We start from the raw sequence: 24,917 nt of genomic DNA on the forward strand, positions 1-24,917 counted from the left end.
CATTATTGTCATATTGTACAATGTCAAAGCAATAATATCTTAAAGTTTTAATATTTACCTTTCATTTAAGTAATATTTACAGTACATGTACAGTATACCATACACAACCCTAATTTCAATTTTTATAGATGACCTTCCACTGAAGTAATGTTGACTTGTCTATATATTCTATTTCTTTGGTACCATGCAAACATATGCCATGATATAAATCTGATATGATGCATACCTAAGAGACTTACAATCCATCTTAGTATATATCTATCTATACATCTATAAGATAATGGACAACTATAATAAAGAAAAAATGACGGCATTTAGAGTGATTCTTAAGCCAAGAAGTAACAAAAGTCTGAGGTTTTGCACTTTTCTCATTAAAATTAGGTCCTTAAATAATTAGAACAGCAAATAGACAAGACCTCATTAAAATGCCTCTAGTAGAAGACAATTTTAAAACTGAAATTGTAGCAAAGGATATATATAAATATACAGCAAATACACACACACACACACACACACACACACATATATATATATACACGAATTTATATTTATATAAATATGCCTTGGCCTTATTCCAAAAAAAGAATCTGAGGTGGCTTACAGAGATGAAACACTGAATTCAAAAACAAATTTTAAAATTTCAATATAGCAGCCACAAAATATCTGATTGTAAAAAACAAAAGTTTTCAATGCAACCATTTAAGTGAACTGACCCTCATAGTAAGTATTTTGTTTATAATACCTAGCTCCAAAAAGAACAGGAGGCAACACGTTTATGGCATAATTATATAGAAAATAAGTAAGCAATGGAAAAGGATAAAAGAGAAATGGATAGATAGCAAGATTAATAACTCTAAACACATTATTTACTTTTCTGTGCCACAAGTGAACCAAAAATGAACTTTCTAGCAGCAAAGAGAAAAATATGATCAGTTCCACAATTCACAGAGCCCCATGAGTTAAAAACAAACTAAATGTTCTGGAAAAGTGAAACTGTTTCAGTTACTGATGTATCAAATTTATCAGTCTCAGTGGTCTTAAGAAGACCCTACTAATTAAATTCATGATGGGGAGATGTTTATTTTCCCTCAGCATGGATGTGAATGCTTCAGTCTTAGAGAAGTCAAATGTAACAAATGTAAACATATTTGTGAAGGGAAGGGGATGTAAGAAAATAAATACACTTATATTTATGTACCAAGGACAGATCTCCACATACAACCCATAATGGAGAGCTGTTTTTGTAACTTTATTTCAGGTACAGAATGATGTTTAACCAATGTTAGTACTAGAGATAAACATTCAAAATAAACAAATAATATAGATACAAGAAAGAGTTCAAATATAATTCTAAAGAATTTTTTTAACAATTAAGAACTCAGATGTTTTTTAAAAATAAAAGGTAAAACAGCCACAGATTGATAATGGTCAGTGTTCTTTCCTATATCAAGACAAACAAGAGTTAATTAATTTGTCTATTTAATAATAAGAGCAATCAGGAACAACTTGGTAAATGTGATTTTGTTCTGGCTTTTACCTACTTATCTACTATCTGTATTAGAGAGAGAGAAAGAGATACTCACTCACTCTAAGGACCTGAGAGCCAGAAATAATTTCAAACAAAAACAGTATTTACTTGGAGCAGAGATCTTAGTCAAAACTCATTCCTCTCTTCTACCTTTTATGCCATGAAACTATTACCTAAAGGTCTTCCTATTAACGAACTCCAAAATCCACACATTATAGATAACCAAAAACAAACAAAAGCAAAAACAACTTTGCAATTTTAATTGGTCATGTCAGAGTAACAGCAGACATAAACCGCAGATCAATCCTTGTTCATATGGCTTATCATTTGAAATGTTCAAACTAAACCATTTTTTTTCTCCCTTTCCTTTTATCCCATTTCCCTTTGCTCCTTTCTTTTCCTTTGTTTTCTTCCTTTTTGTTTTTAGTTTATAACAGCCAACTGAGACAGTTGAGAAAAATGGCATTAGCACTGACTATACAACCCATACATACTAGGCATTTCAAAATGATTTCTTCAGTCAGGAACAACACGAAACAAACTAAAAAGACATGGTACTAAGTGACCCATAAAAATAAGCAAAAACTGAGCAACTGGACATAATTTAAGAGTGCACAATTTGAAGAGTGTTTGGGTTGGGAATAGAAGAGTCTAGGTTTTGAAATTTCTTTTGTCCACTATGAAACCTTTCCAGTTATATATTTAGCTTCCTCTATTGTACAAAATTCTTGCAATTTTTTAACAGATACATTGTAAACTGCAAGGCCTATACATAGAAAAAAGCCAGGAGACAATTTTTTCTATGATGTTGGTTTAAAGACAAATGGCACATTTACCTGCAATTCCCAGATGTGAGGTGATAGATACTTATTTAATATCATGCAGGACTATGTATTTCAACATGTTATGTATCAGATTTAGCATTCTGTATATATAGCAAAGAAAAATATTACAGCTCAGTGACTTTTTAAGACTTAAAAAATTGAACACTGTCATTTCAAATGCTTAGGAGAACTATTCTAATAAATCAGTTTCTTCGAATGACTGAAAATCACGAGTGATAACGCCATATAAACTTTGAAAAAAGGATGGTTTTATGTGGTTTCCTCTTCATACACTCCATGTTTTGTTGTTCACAATTCTTTTTATTCAAGTGAATGTGCTGATCTTGGAACGAAGGATCATGAGAACATGATACACCAAGTATCATGCTAGATTCAGGAAATGTTTTGCTTATAAGCAAGATAATGGAATATAAAAACTGACATTTATTCCAGCATAGAACTAAGTTTGACATTCTAGGATTATCTTATTCTTTTCATATAGAAAAGAGCTCAGTTTTTCTTAAACCTATTATATCAAAGAATGAGAAGACCAAAAAAGATGACACTTAACCAAACAAAAAGAAGTTAGAGAATACATCTTCAACACATATTTCTAATAACAATCAAAATACTTTATGAAAATAATCTAAAAGAAATCTCTTACATTATAATAAACAAATATAATCTTCCTTGAATTCATTTATACCAAAGATAAAACTGCTAAGGAAACATATATATAAAAAACAAAAAAAGTTTAAATCATATTAAAGTCTTACCTACTGGACGATTACACAGGTAATGCCGAAGACTGATATTGCCTAACTGATCTGGTGTCACTTGGTCCACTTGGAGACAGATTTCCATATCTTCCCCTCGGATGTCAATTTCCCCATTAACACCAGTAATTTTAAACACCACAACTGACATCTAATAATGATTGCATAAATAATATTAGCATATTATTAGCATACCAAGCAATTCAAACAAAATTTAAGAAATGACACAGGAAACTACTATAACCTCTAAAAACAAAATTGTGACCTATTACAAAAGAAAATATACTTTGACCAAGAAAACATGGTTATACATTACAGTGACAAACTTCAGCTTCCTTTCTTCCTATTCAGTCAAGAGAGAATTTTTTAGGTCACAAAGATTAATTATATGACATTTCTGTATGAAATTATTTTCACTGAAGGTTGAACATATTTTTTAAGTCATCTGTAAGAACATTTCACGAGGTGGGAAGGGCTTAAACCAGTAACATACTTCTTTTGTATAAAGTTCCTCATAAGGACTGACTACTATCAACCATCAAACTTTTTTCCAAAATGTATTTAAATGGAACAATAACAAAGGTCAAAAAGTAAAAGATGGAAAAGACAGAAATTCCCTCCTCAGTACAAGAAAAACAGATTTAGAGAAGCGAAATTCAGAGAAAAACAATTCAATAAGAAGGAAGGAAGCAGTTTCAGGAGTAGAGAGAGCAAAGTGCCCATGTCTTGAAATGTGCCCATATTAAATATGAAATAAAGGTAAATCAGCCTTGTGGCTGGCATTTCTCTTCACAAAATCTCTCTGAAATGATTACCAGGTCTTGATTTTCTTGAGCACCCTCTGAATTTGTACTGATGGCATCTGGAGAAGTTTCACCAAAATTCTGTAGATTTGCACTAGCATTTGCACTCTCTGCAAGGTTCTGGTAATTTGTAGTCACATTCTTCTTAATACCTAAAGTAATAAAGAAACTAACAAATTAAAATCAGTTTTACACATGATCCAAATATGTTACATTTATCTAATCAATATGGGGCATCCCTTCAACTCTTTCTCAAGCAAAGGCTTATTTAAAAGATAATAGGCAGGGGTGCCTGGGTGGCTCAGTGGGTTAAGGCCTCTGCCTTCGGCTCAGGTCATGATCCCAAAGTTGGGCTTTCTGCTCAGCAGGGATCCTGCTTCCTCCTCTCTCTCTGCCTGCTTCTCTGCCTACTTGTGATCTCCGTCTGTCAAATAAATAAAATCTTAAAAAAAAAAAAAAAAAAAGATAATAGGCGGGGCACCTGGGTGGCTCAGTGGGTTAAGCCTCTGCCTATGGCCAGGTCGTCCTGATCCCAGAATCCTGGGATTGAGCCCCACGGTGCGCTCTCTGATAAGCAGGGATCAGAGATCCCCGGCTGCTTCTCCCTCTCTCTCTGCCTGTTGGGCTCCTCGCTCCTCCCTGCTCGTGTCCACTCACTCTCTGGCAAATAGATAAATAAAATCTTAAAAAAAAAATGATAGGCAAAGAAAAATTAAACTCTGATTAGCTAGCAAATATTAAGAAATAATGTCCATAAAAAAATGTTAGAGATACGCTTAAGCCCTAGACTTAGTATGAAAAGAAATCTAAAACACTGACCACTGCTTCCTCATTGCTGGCAGAGTGCTAGAGTAGCAGGTTCCTAGTCAGCCAGCTTTTGCCTCCGCAGGCCATCCTACTTTGAACAGTCCCTGTTTAACCACTTCATTTCCCCTTTCAGTAGCCTACAATAACTTCTAATTCTCATCTACATGAAGTGAATGCCACTACTACCAATGTGATCATCCTCCATTCTTACCTACCTGCCTTAATTTCTCAGTGTGCTGTATCTCATTATTTCTCAAACTCTATGGTCAAAGACAATCTTTAAAAAATTCTGTGCCCATCACAGACCAATACTTAAAAAAAAAAAAACCATAAAAATGAATTACTACAAAAAGTGCATTGGAAAAGTGCAAGTCTTAGCGAAATAAGCCAATCAGAGAAAGACAACTATCATATGCTCTCCCTGATATGAAGAAGTGGGGAGGCAACGTGGGGGGCTTGGAGGGTAGGAAAAGAATAAATGAAACAAGATGGGATCGGGAGGGAGACAGACGATAAGAGACTCTTAATGTCACAAAACAAACTGAGAGTGGCGGGGGGGAGGGGGGAGGGAGAGGTGGTGGGGTTATGGACATTGGGGAGGGTATATGCTATGGTGAATGCTGTAAAGTGTGTAAACTTGGCGATTCACAGACCTGTACCCCTGGGGCTAATAGTACATTATATGTTTATAAAAAATTTTTAAAAATTATTAAAATAAATAAATAAATAAAATAAAGTACAAGTCATGACACAGCCTCAGTTTTTAAATTATTATATAGTTAACCCTTTAACTGTGTGAGTGCTAGGGGTGCTGACCTCCCATGCAGTCAAAAATCCACATATAACTTCTGACTCTCCAAACACTTAATTACTAATAGCCTACTATTGACTGAAATCTTAATTATAAATTTATTATAAATTATAAACAGCCAATTAACCTATGTCACATGTTATATATATTACATACTGTATTCTTACAATTAAAAAAAGTGAAAGAAAAGAAACATTTTAAAAATCACAAGGAAAATACATTTACAGAACTGTGCTGAATTTATTGAAAAAAAAAAAATCCACATATAGTGGATCTGCGCAGTTCAAACACATGTTGTTCAAGGGTCAACTGCATTTATGACTACACATTCAACTCCTAACTCAGTGCCTGGAAACACAGTTGGTGCTCTATAAATCATCTACTGAAAGAAAACAATGTTTAAAGCCACCAGGGAAAATACATATAAATACAATTCCCATTTCACAGAGGGCTCTTAGAGGGTAAGAAGGCTTCCCTGATGAAACACTATATAAACTAAAGTGAAAAAGAGCATTCTAGGCACAGGTACAAAGATCCTGAGGTAGAAAAAAGTTTGTCATAGTGAAGAAACAGGGAAGAGTACATTTAAAGGAGTAAAGTGTACTACAGTACATCTGAAGTATAACAAACACACGGGTGAACAGCAGAACCAGTTAAGCTGGGGCCGTATCATGCAGAGCATTGTCAGTAATGTTACGGTTTTTAAACTTAATGCCTTAAAGCCGTGAGAAGTTATCAGAATTAAAATGGGGATGAATGTGATAGTATTTACATTTTTGTTTGTTTGTCTGAAGTAAGTTCTACACCCAGTGTGGGGCTTGAACTCATGACCCTGAGATCCACAGTCACGCGGTTTAGACTGCATTAGCCAGGCACTGTGGTAATTACATTCTTAAGAGTCTGTGCCTACAGAACAAAGAATGAACTATAAATTGACAGGAACAGAAATGGGAAGATAGTTAGGAGCCTGGGGTGGGAAGGCAGTCCCACTACATGTTTGTTCATAAATATGTATATATATTACAAAACATGTATACACATGCATATCTACACACATGTGTTGTATGTATATATAAACATACAAATATGTATACAAAAACACACAGAAAACCGTCTGTTAATATATATACAAAAAGTTGATGACAGTTATTTCTAGAGTGGGGAACAGTATCAAGGGCAGAGTAAGGGTGGTATTAGTGACACTTTCAATTTTTATTTCAGATATTTCCATAATAACTGATTTCTTTATAATGAGAAAGTATTCACATATTTTTTCATATATTTCTTATAAAATTAAAACAAAAGAACACAAAAAAACAAGAGTCTTGGGCGCCTGGGTGGCTCAGTGGGTTAAGCCGCTGCCTTCGGCTCGGGTCATGATCTCGGGGTCCTGGGATCAAGTCCCGCATCGGGTTCTCTGCTCGGCGGGGAGCCTGCTTCCTCCTCTCTCTCTGCCTGCCTCTCTACCTACTTGTGATCTCTCTGTCAAATAAATAAATAAAATCTTTAAAAAACAAAACAAAACAAAACAAAAAAACAAGAGTCTTTTCCTAATGTAAATGAATTCCTCTGACATAAAGAAAATCATCAGGGATCAGGGAAATTATTAAAAGCTCATGGTACAGGGGTACCACAGTAGCTCAGGTGGTTAGATACCCGACTCTTCATTTTGGCTGGGGTCATGATCTCAGGGTCATGAGATCGAGCCAGCCTGGAGCCCCACGCTGGGCTGCATGTTGGGGCTAGAGCCTGCTTGGGATTCTCTGTCTCTGCCTCTCCTTTTCCTTTTGCCCCTCCTACTGCTCACATGCATGTTCTCTCAATAAATAAAGAAATAAAATCTTTAAAAAAGAAGTCATGGTACATTTTCATGTCAATTTAAAATATATTTAAAAATATTTAAAAATATTTTCAAAGGAGTTTAAATGGTATTAGAAAATGATGAAAAATGATAAAAAGCAGGTTAAAAAATCATATATATATAGCATGACACCAAATACATACGTATATGAATATATACACAGAGTCATAGAATAAATGATGGTATTTCCAATTGCGGGAACTTTGGGTTATTTTATCTTCCAAATTGTAGTTGTCTGTATATATTTTCCATGTTTTCTATATTAAGTGGCAGTCCCTTTTATTATTTAATTTTTAGAAATAATAAGGAAACCACTGATGCTTTCTGAGAACAGTGAGGGATATTTTCTTTTTTTTTTTTAACATTTTATTTATTTGACAGACAGAGAGCACAAGTAGACAGAGAGGCAGGCAGAGAGAGAGGGGGAAGCAGGCTCCCTCCTGAGCAGAGAGCCTGATGTGGGGCTCGATCCCAGGACCCTGGGATCATGACCTGAGCCGAAAGCAGAGGCTTAACCCACTGAGCCACCCAGGTGCCCCAGTGAGGGATATTTTCTATAGGAACACTCTTTTTAAAGTATATTTTGATCATAAAGCAGAAATCTGCTAAGGTAGGATTTTAAGCCATAAAGGGGACTGGGGAACTAGGCGACAGAGCTATCTGTGAATCTAGAATAGAGTTCTATGACCCGTGTCAGTACCTCTTCTACACATACGGTAATCATTTCCAAAGTCTGGGAATCTAGTATAACATACTGGTTGGTTAAAAGCTTAGGCTCTTGGGTCCATCTAGCTGATTTCAAAAACTGCCCCTATTTCTTCCTGACTGTATACTAATTTCTGTAAGTTTCAGTTTGTGAACCTATGAGCCTTTCCTTATCCTAAGCTGTTTTTAACATCATCAATAACAGGCTTACTATCCTTCATTCACAAAGTAATTTGTATTTACTTATGGTCTCTTCTACTTCAGTATCTAGCAATTAATCTCTAGCTGTGGCCCATCCTTTCATTCCTGTTCACAAAGGCCCCAATGTCTTAGTAATAGGAATACATTTAATATTTTCTCAGTCATTCCTAGTGGTCTTTACTGGGGCATTAGTTGCCTCTGAGTAAAATGGGGGAATCATGTTGTTCCACCATTCATAATCATGACAGAATACTTGTTATGGAGATGAGCAGATCCAGTCTAGAAAAATTCCAGTCACAGGACGAAAATAATTGAGAATTCATCAAGCAAATTAAGCCCATCTGACCAAAATTTCACATAAAGGAGTCTCTATGACAAGAGGCTAATAGCATTCACGTGGTTTGCTTTATGCTCTAAATGACTATATACAAATAACTGCTGGATGTGGCCATAAAAAAGAAGCAACAGAACAACCATTAGAAAGTTAGGTACAATACTTTTTGTAGTACATAGTACTTGTACATTGTAGTATATAGGTATGTATGTGTATAAATAAAATAAGTTTTGGGGGGGCTATAAGTTATTATTGGATAGAATTAAAAATACTTAAACATCACTTCTAAGATTTGTATATTTATTATGAATTCTTAAACTTGTATTGCTTTACCTTTTTCCAAAAATATATGAGTATCACTTCCATCACTTTCCAACAACTGTTCTTCCAATATCATACTGTCAAGTGAAATGGTATCTAATGAAGTCTGTGAGGAGCTTCTCTTCATGTTCTTATAAGAAACACAGAGTGGAGCCACACTGGGTGGGATACGGTCCTTAGGCTTTCCACTGTTAAGAAATTTATTAGAAAAACATCATATAAAACCCATTTATATTTAGGTGTTAACTCTAGCAATGCCTTATTTTATCATGAGGTTTTCTGTCCAAAAACAAAATATGCCTCCCACCACACACATATGGATAGAAAGCCAAAAATCCCCCAAATTCCAAAAGTATGTTACCTTAAAGATGACTGAGATGTAAATGTTCTAACAGTGGGTGCTTCTTCTTGATTGATTTCTAGGTTCTCAGAGACTGAAGCTGTTTCTGGAAGCAAATCTTCCGCTTTAAAGACTGACTCTATGGTTTCATGTCCTCCACTACTTAAACTGTTTGAAAGTATGTTTTGATTACCATCATTATCAAAGGAAAGCAAATTTGAATCTTCTCTGTGGCTTAAGACACCATTTGAACCTGTATAAGAGGAATCCTTTCTGTCACTTGTTTCTGATCCAATTTCTCCTGATCCACTTTTACAGATAATTCCACTACTTTCATCTTCACTTATCTTCCCTAAATTTTTATCTGATAAACAATCCGGAAAAGAAATACCTTTTTGCAGATTTGTATCACTAGCTGATTTAAAAAGCAAAGGATCCTTCAAAGGCACATGGCTCAGGTCAACACTCATAGATCTGTTGTCTGACATGTGATTAGCAGTTACACTTCTAATTTGATTTACACCACTACTAACTTGTTTCCTTTTTGAAGACAAAAGTTCTCCATTTTCTGAAGGCAAATAGTCAGGAACTGTTGGGCTCACACTTTCAGCAACAGGAGACTTGAGAGTATTTCCTTGATCCACTGGATGTAGCAAAAGAGCCACTTCTGCACTTTTAAGTAAAATTCCAATACAAATGGATGCCTGACTAGCAGGAGTGCCCGTCACAGCTTCGACATCTTTCCTTAAGTTCTCCAAAAGCAGAATAAGGGACTCATGGAGGAAAAGCAAGAGCAGATACTGGTAGTGATTGATCTGCATACTGACATGTCTATGAATGTGAACCAGGACGTGAACATCTGCATCTGACGATGAAGAGGTAAATCTTAAAAATGTATCAGAAGGTTTCTGACTACCATTTGTCAAGGGCTCAGATTCTGTACTGTAATACTCTTTCAAGAGCTTTTTCCGCTTCAGTCGGCCAGTCAGATCACTAGATTCACTCTGTGATGTATTTAGAGATACCTGATTACATGACTGTAGCTCTTTTTGTGACACTGCATACCTTGTTGGTTGGCAAATCCAGATGGAAAGAGGGAAAGAGTCTACAAAATTTATTGGTCGCCCTTTTCCACTCTTTGTCCCTTCATAATCAATCCAAAATTGAGAAAAGTATACAGCCCAAACATCTGTGGCAGCAGAAGTTTTAAGAGTGTGTTTATTCAACTTGGGAGTAATATTTCCTTTATAAACTTCATGCATTTTAGTATCTTGTTCATGGGCATGTCTCTGGAAGATTGGGTGCAAAAGATTAAAATTGTCATCAGATTTGGGGAAGCTGGTATTTGTTTTACTGAAAAAATCACAATCTTTAAAGTCCTGAAACAAAGCTTCTAGATCAGAATGTCGACAATTTGGACAATGCCTTGTATTTGTGGCAATCATTTCAGAACTCTGAATAGAAACTGCATGTGGTTGATCTTGATGACATTCAGATTTCATTTCAGAAGGAATGACAAACTATAAGAGAAAAAACATTACTCTAACTTACAAATCCATATATATGTCTTGAAGATAAAATAATCACAAACATAATTTAGCTCAGGACTTTTTTTGAGTGTTTCCCCTCAAAATACTACTTTCCTCCAGACATAAAATATTAACTCTCTCCCACCAAGTATTTTTTATTAAAGCAAGTAAAAGGGACTTAACTGATTAACCACTAAGAAAAAAAAAAAACTTAAATAAAAAACCATAAATAATGAATAGTGGACCTAACATACATGCATATTTGCATACAACATATCACAAAACCAAATAAAATTTTTTGTTGTTAAAACAAAAAAGTGAAACTAAATTAAATAAGTATTACTAAAAGCTTACTATACCCTAAGTATGTAAGTGCTAAGCTTGGAAAAAGGAATTTTTTCTTAGGTTATTTTAAATCCAAGAGATTTGGAGGATGACCAGATGGGTAAACAGAATGACTAGAGAGAGGTCATTAGAATGACTTTTTTTGGGATAAAACTATTAAGAAAATAAACATAAAAGGATAGGCCAAACTATTTGCTAAAATAATTTTTCAGAAATAATTAACCTCAGTCCTCAAAATATTCACCTCAAAGAGTTCAAAGGGACTGGTTTTAAAACTGTGCAAACTGAGAAAGTGTAAAGATCATTACAAAACTGTCTCAGTATAACTGTAAGTGTTAAAAAATGTGTTTTTTATACTGAATACAGTAAGATCTTTGAAAAGATCTTTAAAACATTTCTGTGATGTATGAGTTTTATTCATAACCTCATTTTAAGAATAAAATTAAAGGTATAGAAATATAGCTTTAAGAAAAGAAATTAAGGATATAGAAATATAGAGTATAAGCAACACAACTAGAAACTGAAATTTTTCATCCATGTCCAAGTCTTATCCTATTTACTATACTATACTAGCTGTTTTGTTTAAAAAAACTTCCCTCCTGTAGAATTGAGATATCCATGGGAATCAGATTATCAACTACTTGGCTGTAATACAAAGCAACTTTCTATTATCTTTGGGTATCAATAGCAGAATGACTGTGAAAAAATTAAACACAGATCTAACTTACTAGTTTTATTATATTAATTACCACTTTTGAAAGAAAAATTTCATCCAGTCTGGTAAGAAGTAGGGAAAAAAAATCACAGATTTAAATTTTATTTTGGCTTACCACCAAATGGATGAGCAGTGACAAAATAAAATAAAAGAAGATAGAGAAAAAAGGGGGAAAACAGTCTCTTAAAGCTTTTTTAAATGAAAATCAAAACTGAAATTTCAAAATCAAAATTAAGATTACAATAAAGTCGATTTATATTTGAGCACCCATCTTAAATCCTGGAAATTCTAAAGCTATTAATTTCTCTAAAAACAGTTTTGTGGGGTGCCTGGGTGGCACAGTCCATTAAGCATCCAACTCTTCATTTCGATTCAGGTCCTAACCTCAAGGTCATGAGCTCAGGCCCCACACTGGGCTCTGCACCCAGTGCAAAGTCAGCTTGAGACTCTCTGACACTGCCCTCACCTCTGTCTCAAGTAAATAAATAAATCTTTAATAAAAAAAGAAAAGAAAAATAGTTTTGTTGTTACAGCCAATTGTTTATATGGTACCTTTAGCATTAAGCCATCAACTCGAATATCAACATGCTCATCAGATTTTGAACTGTCATTCAACTTGTATACAGCCATAAATTGATTAAGACTCTGTTTTAAATCCAAGAGAAATTGATTTAACCACAGAATACTTCTTTCATCCACAGTAAACTGTAGTGCATTCAGTTGGCTATAAAGGTTGGCAGATGGAACTGTGGAGAAAAAAAATTTTTTTAATTTTTACTGAACAGGTAGTCTAAATCTTCCCTGAGAGAAAACATTTTTAACAACATTTATTCTTTTTAAATTAAGATAATATGGTTTTGAAATTTTATTAAAAAAAACCAAAGTGACAAGTGGATGATAGGAAACATTTTTAGGTAGATAAAACAAGATTTTTCTATGTTTCACTAACTGAAAATATATTACTTAAACTATCTGTATGAATACAATTACTGTTTAGATCTCTTTTCCTAATGTTATAGTCACCAAGAAGCAAACTTTAAAAAAATCTTACCTTCTTGATGAAGTATCACATCAAAGTTTTGGTCCTTAATCAGATAGTTCTGTAAGGACTTTTACCATATGCATACAATCCAAACCTTCTAAAATAAGAGAACCAATGACTTATGAAAGTGGTAAACGAGGCAGATCTCCTTGAGGCCATGTACTTTTATTCCCCACTTAACCCTAACCCTAGAATAGTGCTTAGTGCAAAGTAAAAGCTCAAGTAGTTAGTAAATAATAAAAAGAATATATACTTTTTCATAGTGCCCCCCCCCAATATTAGAATGCTCAGGGGTTGGATAAATGTATTCGTGCTAATTTATATTAAATAAATATTCACAATTATAGTATACATCACTTCCTGAAATCCCTTTTTTATACCCTAAAAGCCATTATTATTTTCAGAGCATCTTTATATTTTAGAGCATTTCTTACTTATAAAAAATCTTTTATTCTAAACATTCAGACCTACTTACATTTAGTAAAGCAAATAGCATGCATATCTAGAATTTTTTGACAATAATAATTTAGGAAAATAAGCCCATGGTATATTACTAAAGAGACAACATTATAATTATGTCCTGAATAGGCCATTTTTGGCATTCCATTCATTCATTTATTCATTCATTCCTTCATTTTCTTTCAACAAAGATTCACTGAACACCAACTACATTTTGTGTATGGTGCTAAGCACAAAGTAACAAAAAGTCTGTAGGTTTTTATTCAAGACAGACAAATAGGCAGAAAAACTGCAATTCAAGTCCAACAGATACAGCCAATTGGGATGTGGAGGTGATTGTATTTGCAAATAGAAAGGCAGTGGGATGCTAAGGAGATCACATTGCTCTCTAGAAGGTAAGAAGAAGCACTCTCAAGTATACACTGAAAGATGACATCTACAGAGAGGACTCGGGAGTAAATGTAGTCCCCAAGGCTACAGGAAAAAAGGAAAGAAGAACCCGGGCTCTGCAGATCTGGGACAGAGAAAGAAATCTGGTGTACTAAGCAGTAGAAAAATCCACACAGTATCTAACAGGGGACTAGTGAAATAGGCTATTATACAGTTATTAGAAGTATGTAAAATAAACCTGTAGAAACCTGGAATATGCTCACATCAAGGGGAAAGGACAGGATAAAAATAAAATATATAAAAGAAACACATATATTAAGAACAGGACTAGGAACATGATACTTATCGTTATGGTCTGAACTGTGTCCCCTCAAAATTGATATGGTAATAAAGTTCTAACTCAGGGTATCTCATAATATGACTATATTTGGAGACAGAACTTTTAAAAAGGCAATCATAGTAAAAATGAGTTCACATGGGTGGGCCCAGTCCAGTATGATCAGTATCATTAGGAAACACACTGAGGAAAGACCATGTGAAAAGACAGAAATCTTTAAGCCAAGAAGAGGTCTTTGAAGAAATGACCTTGCTGACACTTGATCTAGAACTTCTAGCCTTAAGAATTATGAGGAAATACATTTCTTTTGTTTAAATCACCCAACTGGGGCACCTGGGTGGCTCAGTGGGTTAGACCTCTGCCTTCGGCTCAGGTCATGTTCTCAGGGTCCTGTGATGGAGCCCCACATTGGGCTCGAGAGCCTGTTTACCTTCTTTCTCGGCCTGCTTCTGATCTCTCTCTCTGTGTCAAATAAATAATAAATAAAATCTTTAAAAAAATCACCCAATCTATGGTACTTTGTTATAACAGCCCTAACAAATTCATACACTCATGTTTTAGCAGAAGTCATCTCTAAATTGTAGCCTTGGGAGCAGTTTATTATTTTTGGCATTAAAAAAATATATTACATTTACAATATTTAAAAAGTGATGTATTTTTAAAGTTGGGTAGCTTAACAAAGAGATGAAATATCAGGGCTGAAAATGGATCTTTGTACATGAGGAATGAACATACTCTATTTTTGTGTATGCTTGAAACTTTTGAATAATGAACAGTTAAATTAAACACAGTTAAACATAACCTAGCAAATCCACTCCTAAGAATCTATGGGGCTATGGTTTAAATTGCTGAGAAAGAACTTTATATTTTTATCAGAAAAAATACATGTATTATAAAATGAGATTATAGTCCTTTGGCACATGTTAACAAAACTGATAGAAATAAATAAGCCTAGATTAGAAATCAGAAATCCTTGTACTACTTAAAGAAAACAATTATTTGTGAGAGGTGAGGAGGGCTGGAAATCATGGGTAGACAAATGGTTGTAAATATCCTAGGAAGGCAGTGTAATATAGTTAGAAAATGGGGGGAAGACACATGCTTGAGTTTCAGCTGTGCCATCTTACTAAAGTGCTGAGCAAATGTCATAATTTCCTTGTTTTAGTCAGGAAGGTAGAAAAGAGAAACAAATGAGAATACACAAAAGACTGCTGAAAAGCATGAAGATGGTAAAAATTAGATCCCAAAACTTTGGCACAAACAAGGATTAATGGTTATACAGTTAAACAAAAAGGTATCACATAAACAAAGGCAAATTTTAGTTTGCGGAATTCCTGGATGATCTGAGACAATAGTATAGAAATTTGCCATTCAAAGAATACAAACATATCATTATTTTAACTTTAGTACCCCCAAATAGCTTACAAATAAAAATTCACATAACTTGTTTCTAACTAAAGACAAGGGCCAAAGGTTATCCAAAGTATATAGCTGTGCACAAAAAAACAGCAAAAAAAAAAAAAAGTATTTCTCGATAGCGAAAAGAATAACTCCATTGTTAATTTTTCAATGAAATATAGAGTTTCGGGTGCCTGGGTGGCTCAGTCAGTTAAGCATCTGTCTTCAGATCATGATCCCAGTAGGATCAAGTCCCCATCTGGCTCCCTGCTCAGTGGGGTGTCTGCTTCTCCCCGCTGTTTGTGATCTCTCTCTCCCTCTTTCCCTCTCTCTCTCAGATAAATACAATCTTGGGGCGGGGAGGGCAAATACAGAGTTTTATATAGCTGAAATATAAATAGGATTTTACTAAAGGGAAAAAAATGACCTTATTCTGCAAATAACCTAACTTTGCTAAATTCTTTCATTTAATAGCTATTAAGTAAAGAAATGAGTCAAACCTCTGGGATAAAATGAAGCATGAGTTCTACATGATTCCCAACATCAAGGATGGTATAACCTCATGCACCGGGTGGCTCAGTTGATTAAGTGTCTGCGTTCAGCTCAGGTCATGATCTTCTGGTCCTTCAAACCCTGCCTTGCCTCAGGCTCCTTTCTCAGTGGGGAGTCAACTTCTCCTCTCCCTCTACCCCATCCCCCCTGCTCATGAAATCCTTAACACTCTCTTTCTCTCTCTCAAATAAATAAAATATTGTTTAAGAAGATTTTTTTTAAAGGATACTGTAAGCTAGTAAGAGAACAAAATATGAATAATCAGAATATGTAAAAAATGCTATACTATACAGGCGCCTAGATGCCTCAGTCTATTAAGCCTCTACCTTCTGCTTAGGTCATGATCTCAGGGTTTTAGGATCAAGCCCTGTGTGAGGCTCCCTGTTCAGCAGGGAGTCTGCTATTACCCCAGTTGTGTTCTCTCTTTTTCACTCTCTCACCCACTCTAATAAAACCTTTAAAAAAAAATGCTATACTACAGTTATATACTAAGTACAAAGACAAGTAAAGAACAAGGGACTTTTGTTTCTTTCTTCACGCTTATAAAACTCAAAACCTGTGGCGCCTGGGTAGCTCAGTGGGTTAAAGCCTCTGCCTTTGGCTCAGGTCATGGTTTCAGGGTCCTGGGATTGAGCTCTGCATCAGGCTCTCTGCTCAGCGAGCAGCCTGCTTTCTCCTCTCTCCCTGCCTGCCTCTCTGACTACTTGTGATCTCTGTCAAATAAATAAAATCTTAAAAAAAAAATAAAAAATAAATCAAAACCTTAGGAAGAAAAAAACAACTTCCTAAGTAATGGACAAGTAATAAAAAAGCAGGAAACTCTCTTACTTGGAAAATCTTTTCCATCGGGATAGTAATATTCTGTGAATTCTATATAGACAGCTGACATTTCTTGTGGAAGATACAGGGATTTCTTATTGCAAGAAATCATACTCTTGGGGGAAGAACGACATTGATCTGCTGTAGAGACCTGAAAACAAATAATTAAACACACTGAAGTACACTGAATAAAAGCCCTTTCCAAACAATTTATGCCATGTGAACATCACTTCAAACTCCTAAAACTACTTCAAATAATTTGTTAATTTCCAATGCAAACTTTATTTTTAACTTCACATTAAATTATTTTTGGTAATACCAATCAGCTATTCGAAAAACTATAACCTCTTAAAGGCTCTTATAAAGGCTTATCATATCAACTCTTTAAAATCGCCCTTGCGGGGCACCTGGGTGGCTCAGTGGGTTAAAGCCTCTGCCTTCGGCTCAGGTCATGATCCCAGGGTCCTGGGATCGAGCCCCGCATCGGGCTGTCCACTCCGCGGAGAGCCTGCTTCCTCCTCTCTCTCTTTCTGCCTGCCTCTCTGCCTACTTGTGATCTCTGTCTGTCAAATAAATAAATAAAATCTTTAAAAAATAAAAAAAATAAAAAAAATAAAATCGCCCTTGCAAACTTATTTTGAGCCATAAAATATCAGAGTATTTCTATAACAGAAGTAAATGGAATAGTCAGAACACAGATCCAGGACCATAAGAACAGACCGCTTCCCTGGTGTGTATTTACATTAATACTTTATTATAATTTATTATTATGAAAAATAATGTACCCATATACAAAGTTTCAAGCTGGGATAATAAAAAAAAAAAATTATGGAGATAGATAATGGTGATGATGTGGTGATGGCTGTACAACTCCGTGAATAAACATGCCAGTGAATGTGACACTTAAAAATAGTGAAATGCATCAAAACATTATGTTGCACACTTAAAACTAATGTTATGTCAATTATACCTCATTTTTAATTTAATTATCCAACATATAGTACACCATTAATTTCATAGGCGGAGTTCAATAATCCATCAGTTGTGTATAACACTCAGCGCTCGTCACAACACATGCCCTCCCTAATGCCCATCACCTAATAACCCATCCCCCCATCCATCTTCCATCCAGCAACCCTCAGTTTGTTTCTTAAAGTTAAGTCTCTCATGGTTTGTCTCACTCTCTGATAGCTTCTCATTCAGTATTCCCTCCTTTCCCTATAATCCTCTGCTCTATTTCTTATATACTTCTTATATTCCACATGCGAGTGAAAACATGTAATTGCCATTTCCTGACTTATTTCCCTCAGCATAATACCCTCTAGTTCCATCTACCTCAATGTAATTGGTAAATATTCATCCTGATGGCTGAGTAATAGTCCACTATATATATATACCACCTCTTCTTTATCCTCTCATCTGTCGACGGACATCTTGGCTCTTTCAACCATTTGGCTACTGTGGACACTGTTGCTATGAACATTGCTATGCCCCTTTGGATCAGACCACATTTCTATCTTTGTGGTAAATACCGAATAGTGCAATTGCTGGGACATACGGTAGCTCTCTTTTTAACTTCTTGAGGAACCTCTATACTGTTTTCCAGGGTGGCTATAGCAGCTTGCATTCCCACCAACAGTATTAAGAGGGTTCCCCTTTCTCCACATCCTTGCCAACATTTTTTGTTTCCTGTCTTAATTTTAGCCATTCTGACTGGTGTAAGGTGGTATCTCATTGTGGTTTTGGTCTGTATTTCCCTGATGCTGAGTAATGTGGAGCATTTTTTCATGTGTCTCCCGGCCATCTGAGGTCTTCTTTGGAGCAATGTCTGTTTATATCTTCTGCCCATTTCTTGACTAGATTATTTGCTCTTTGGGTGCTGAGTTTGATAAAAGTTTGTTGTGGGCACTGCTAACAAGGCCCAGTGCCTTGTTAAAATGTTTAGCAACATCACTGGTCTCTACTCACTATTTGTCAGCAGCAACCCCTTCTGGCTGTGACAGCCAAAACTGTTTTCAGAAATGGCCAAATAAATGTCCCCAGGGGGTAAAATCAGCCCCAGATGAAAACCACTGAGTAACATAAAAATAAATTTATATATCAGAATAAACCATGACAATTCACACATGACAACACATATCTGAAATCATTTATTTAATAAGAATGTTATACATTCTGTTGTTGGTCTTAAGGATTGTAATATTAGACCATGTTTTATGACAGCCTGAACAATATAAATGGGACAATATAAAGTTAGCTATGAAGATATATTCATAAAATAGCCAATACTTGAGAGTTCAATAAGACAAAAAAAAAAGTATTTTAGGGTGCCTGGGTGGTTCAGTGGGTTAAGCCTCTGCCTTCAGCTCAGGTCATGATCTCAGGGTCCTGGGATAGAGTCCCGCATCGGGCTCTCTGCTCAGCAGGGGGCCTGCTTCTCCCCCATCTCTCTGCTTGCCTCTCTGCCTACTTGTGATCTCTATCAAATAAATAAATAAAATCTTTTAAAAAACAAAGAAAGAAAGAAAAAAAAGACAAAAAAAAGTATTTTAGTTTCTTCCACTAAGAGCATTGTGTAATAAGGAATTTGGCCTTCAAAGAGAGGTATGACCTTTATCCCTGCTTCTGGGAGATAATTCTAAATTCAACTGATAGTTTGTGCTTACAGTGATTAAGAGTGGGGCTGGCCAGACCTGACAGTCTTAGTAGGCTTTAGAAGGTGAGGACTTTGGGTAACCTGGTATTAATCCACATAGAGATTGAGTTCATCTACAAGGATAATACTTAATGCATATTATTACATATCCATGCCAGGAAGCTATCATGTCCTGAGGACAAGGAGTTTCATACTTGGAACCCTCCTAGTCAATTCAGGTTCTTTTTCTATGGCTAAATCCAATTTATATTCTTTCCCTGTAATAAATGTAATTCTTAGTATAAATGTGTTTCTTAGTATAATTCATTTCAGTGAATTCTTTGAGTTACTCTAATTCTTTTTTTTTTCATCCAAAAGATATTTATTGGATTAATTTTTTTAGTTTTTTATTTTTTATAAACATGTAATGTATTTTTATCCCCAGGAGTACAGGTCTGTGAATCGCCAGGTTTACACACTTCACAGCACTCACCATAGCACATACCCTCCCCAATGTCCATAACCCCACCCCCTTCTTCCAACCCCCCTCCCCCGAGCAAACCTGTTTGTTTTGTGAGATTAAGAGTCACTTATGGTTTGTCTCCCTCCCAATCCCATCTTGTTTCATTTATTCTTCTCCTACTCCCTTAAACCCCCATGTTGCATCTCCATTTCCTCATATCAGGGAGATCATATGATAGTTGTCTTTCTCCGCTTGACTTATTTTGCTAAGCATGATACCCTCTAGTTCCATCCACATTGTCGCAAATGGCAAGATTTCATTTCTTTTGATGGCTGCTAGTACTCCATTGTGTATATATACCACATCTTCTTTATCCATTCATCTGTTGATGGACATGTAGGTTCTTTCCATAGTTTGGCTATTGTGGACATTGCTGCTATAAACATTTGGGTGCACGTGCCCCTTCGGATCACTACATTTGTATCTTTAGGGTAAATACCCAGTAGTGCAATTGCTGGGTCATAGGGTAGTTCTATTTTCAACATTTTGAGGAACCTCCATGCTGTTTTCCAGCATGGTTGCACCAGCTTGCATTCCCACCAACAGTGGAGGAGGGTTCCCCTTTCTCCGCATCCTCGCCAGCATCTGTCATTTCCTGACTTGTTAATTTTAGCCATTCTGACTGGTGTGAGGTGATATCTCATTGTGGTTTTGATTTGTATTTCCCTGATGCCAAGTGATATGGAGCACTTTTTCATGTGTCTGTTGGCCATTTGGATGTCTTCTTTGCAGAAATGTCTGTTCATGTCCTCTGCCCATTTCCTGATTGGATTATTTGTTCTTTGGGTACTGAGTTTGCTAAGTTCTTTATAGACTTTGGACACTAGCCCTTTATCTGGTATGTCGTTTGCAAATATCTTCTCCCATTCTGTCAGTTGTCTTTTGGTTTTGTTAACTGTTTCCTTTGCTGTGCCAAAGCTTTTGATCTTATAAAATCCCAATAGTTAATTTTTGCCCTTGCTTCCCTTGCCTTTGGCGATGTTCCTAGGAAGATGCTGCTGCGACTGAGGTCGAAGAGGTTGCTGCCTGTGTTCTCCTCAAGGATTTTGATGGATTCCTTTCTCACATTGAGGTCCTTCATCCATTTTGAGTCTATTTTTGTGTGTGGTTTAAGGAAATGGTCCAATTTCATTTTTCTGCATTTGGCTGTCCAATTTTCCCAACACCATTTATTGAAGAGGCTTTCTTTTTTCCATTGGACATTCTTTCCTGCTTTGTCGAAGATTAGTTGACCATAGAGTTGAGGGTCTATTTCTGGGCTCTCTATTCTGTTCCATTGATCTATGTGTCTGTTTTTGTGCCAGTACCATGCTGTCTTGATGATGACAGCTTGAGTTACTCTAATTTTTGAATCCACAGGTAGTTTAGGGTAGACTCCTGAACTTGCAGTTGCTGTCAGAAGTCTTGTGAGGATTTGGCAGTCTGCAGGACTATGCTCTTAACCTCACAGTTTGGTTAATTCTGCATAACCATATAAACAAAAATTAATGAACTGACATTTTCTATCTTTTCTAGTTTAACTATTTCATAAAACTGGTCAGGATGAGGGGTTTTTGTTTGTTTTTTTTCTTTTTAAGTAGGCTTCACACCCAGCATGGAGCCCAATGCAAGGTTTAAACTCATGACCCTGAGATCAAGATATGAGCTGAGATCAAACCCAGGTGGCCCCTGTTCAAGATACTTTTATTAAATAAAATGGTGACATGAGTTTATAAGAGATTCTTGCAGAAGGTATTTATCAGAAGATCTAATTAAAACACAAGGCATACCTGGTATATATTGAAATCTGCAAGTCTAACAACAACAGAGCTAGACATTAACTTAGCTTTGGACTGTTGAGATAATACTGAAGATGTTCTGGAAGTCCCTTTCAGAGCTGAGTCTTTCTCTGTGGGAAATGAAAAAACCTTTCAATTTATTGCAAAATTATTTTTATAACAATCACTTTTTAATTATTAAAACAGCTACTAGAAATAGACATGAACTCAATTTGTCAAACAAGATAATATATGTGAAAATACTTTATATATAAACTGATGGAATATAAGTTATTGCAATGATTCCTCTTTATTGTGTGTGAGTATTCCTTAAACAATAGTCATACTTACATCACATTTAAGATATTCTTGTAAAATAACTTTTACCTGAAATTCTTGTTTAAAAAAGAGAACTATTAGCCATTTAACAGTCTTAAAGATTCCATCTGGATATTATTCTTATTGATCATATTAATTTTAAAAGTGCTTTGGTCCATAATCCTATGGTCTGGATAAGGTTCAGAACTTTTAGATATCAATTATTAATTATTAAATGTTAATTATTAGATATTAATTATTAAATATTAATTTATCCATAGAAAATATCATACTATGATCACACATACACACAAACACACACACAGGCACAGACACTTAATACCAGAGGAATGCCATAATGTTGTTATAGGTAAAATACCTGTTTGTGTGTGCTGGGGAGAGGCATGTGTTGGGGATTTAGGAGGTGAACCTACATTATGATCCTTTACAGCCTGCTTAAGCATTTCAACGTTGCACTCAAATTCATGTAACAACTCGTTGGCCCATCCATTTTTTGTTTTGGTTGCATCACTAAAATACATCCAATGATTACAACTATCTCCTGTAAAATGAATGACAGGTATTTCGCTGAAAAAATGCACAAAACTGATTTATTTTATTATATAGCATATTATGTATTACTTCTTGGGCTTTTGGCTAAGATTGAGTAAAAAAAAGTCTATTAATGAAACTTAGATAATACAGAAAAGTTAAAAAAAAAGTTCCAGGAATCTTTTTACAATGCAGCTGAAATTACTGTTATATTTTTACTATATATACTTTCTTGATTTTTCTAATATGCTAATAATATACTAATTTTTAAATTCAAAACACATCAATAACTTACTTTTGCCACAATGAAAAAAATAAAATAGCATAAACTATGTCTTCCACATTCTGATTTTAGATTTTTTTTTTTTTAAAGATTTTATTTATTTATTTGACAGACAGAGATCACAAGTAGGCAGAGAGGCAGGCAGAGAGAGGAGGAAGCAGGCTCCCTGCTGAGCAGAGAGCCCGATGCGGGACTTGATTCCAGGACTCTGAGATCACGACCTGAGCCGAAGGCAGCGGCTTAACCCACTGAGCCACCCAGGTGCCCCTGATTTTAGATTTTAAATCAATTATTTAAAATACTGACAAATGCTAACAATTATACTTTCTAATAATCTACACAAAACTCTACAAAATGCATAAATATTTTCTATGGCATTTGTATCTTCTTGTAAAGATATTACTGGGGGAAAAATAACAAATGTCTTCGTTTCTTTTTTCCTTAAAAAAATGAAGTTAGAGAGAGAGGGAAGATGGCAATAGAGTAGAACTCCAGCTCAACTCAACCCAAGAATACAATTAGGTTACAATCAAATCATCCTAAGTAACCCAGAAACTGATCTCAAGACTGGCAGAATGCCACACTAAAGGAAGAGAAGAGGCCACACTGAAGGTAGGAAGTGTGGTGACATGATTTGGGAGAGAAAGATCACTGTGGCTACTGTGTTGGGGTGGGAGCCAAAGTCACAAAGAAGGGTGAGAGACAAACTCACACACAGGGGAGCACATGGGGAAAATGAATCCCCATAAGCAGATGACTTGGAAGGCAAGAGGGGCTGAATTTCATGACTTTCAGCAATCAGAAACGCTTAAAGCCTGGAGTTCTGAAGGTCAGCATGCCTGGCTGTGGAAAAGCTCAGAGGAGACTGAAGCAGCTCTTGTAAAGAAGACAGGCAAACAACCCACAAACATACAGCATGGGAACAGCAGTCTAAAGAGCACCTGAAGCATGCACTAGGGAAGTTATTCACTCACCTCGGATTGTGTCCTAGAGAGAAAGCATTCATGGAGAGACCCCTCTGGCAACAAAGGAACAGGCTAGCACCACTTAGTGTTACTAGCACCTCCCACGCCCCCCAGTAGAAGCACAGGGTCACCTTTAGAACCAGCTTACTGTGGACATTCACTACCTAACTTGCTTACACCAAACCTTCCTCCACACACTCCAGTGAAACTGCCCCTCCTACTCACACATGCCTCAATCCCAGTGTAGTGGACCCCCTCCCTCAGAAGACCCGTCCAAATCCCTGCTCACTCTGCATCACCCTAAATGAGAGTTTTGAAGAGCCTCTGTGGCTCTTCAGCCCTGGCAACAGGTCTCATTTCACAAGGAGACCAGAGAATACTTAGCTAAAATGCTCCATATTTAGGCCAGGGATAAAACACTGCCATCAAAAGGCAAAGAGAGCCTCTGCAGACAACTGGCCTGATGGATAAAGCAACAGGAAACAACAGAGCATTCCCAGAAGCACAAAGACCTGGTGAACAGGGAAAAACAGAAAGCAGGGCACTCTAGGACCTCTTTTTCATAAGGCTATTACCCTCAAGAACAGAAGACACAGCTGATTTTCCTAACACAGAGAAACAGGCACAGAAACTTAGACAAAACGAGAAGAGAGAGAAATTCATCTCAAGTCAAAGAGTAGGACAAGGGCACAGCCTGAGAGCTAAGTGAAACAAACATAAGTTACATCTCTGATAGAGAATTTAAAGTCATAATTATAAGTAGATTTAATGTAATTAAAGTTAATGATTATTCACTGGACATGAGAAGAGTGGAAGACATAAGTAAGACCCTTAACACAGGGATAAGGAATGACATAGTAGAGATAAAAGGCTCAGTGAATGTAAAACACACCTGGTAGAATAAGCAGCAGGACAGAAGAAGCAGAGGAACAAATTAGTGATCTAGAAGCAGATTAATGGAAAGTAATCAAGCTGAACAAAAGAGAG

At 35.9% G+C, this 24,917-nt stretch overlaps 1 protein-coding gene across 5 annotated transcripts in view; it reads right to left on the reverse strand.

Annotated features, from left to right (window-relative positions):
• The window catches only part of BLTP3B (bridge-like lipid transfer protein family member 3B), a 107,753-nt gene that overhangs the window by 25,610 nt on the left and 57,226 nt on the right, over positions 1-24,917 (reverse strand). For 4 of the 5 annotated variants that reach the window (XR_009356918.1, XM_059186627.1, XM_059186628.1 and 1 more), the window contains 8 exons: positions 22,510-22,692; positions 21,825-21,943; positions 16,907-17,048; positions 12,453-12,646; positions 9,333-10,831; positions 8,984-9,159; positions 3,944-4,083; positions 3,129-3,279 (listed from right to left, as the gene is read on the reverse strand). Coding sequence is in view for 4 of the 5 variants with exons in the window: in XM_059186627.1 (XP_059042610.1) it covers positions 3,129-3,279; positions 3,944-4,083; positions 8,984-9,159; positions 9,333-10,831; positions 12,453-12,646; positions 16,907-17,048; positions 21,825-21,943; positions 22,510-22,692 (2,604 nt within the window). In the remaining variant the exon portion in view is untranslated. Of the gene's footprint in view, positions 1-3,128; positions 3,280-3,943; positions 4,084-6,742; positions 7,032-8,983; positions 9,160-9,332; positions 10,832-12,452; positions 12,647-16,906; positions 17,049-21,824; positions 21,944-22,509; positions 22,693-24,917 lie in introns of those variants that run through there. The other variant, XM_059186631.1, reaches the window with a different exon arrangement.

This window comes from Mustela lutreola, chromosome 8 (genome assembly GCF_030435805.1).
Source record: "Mustela lutreola isolate mMusLut2 chromosome 8, mMusLut2.pri, whole genome shotgun sequence".
Lineage (NCBI taxonomy): Eukaryota > Metazoa > Chordata > Mammalia > Carnivora > Mustelidae > Mustela > Mustela lutreola.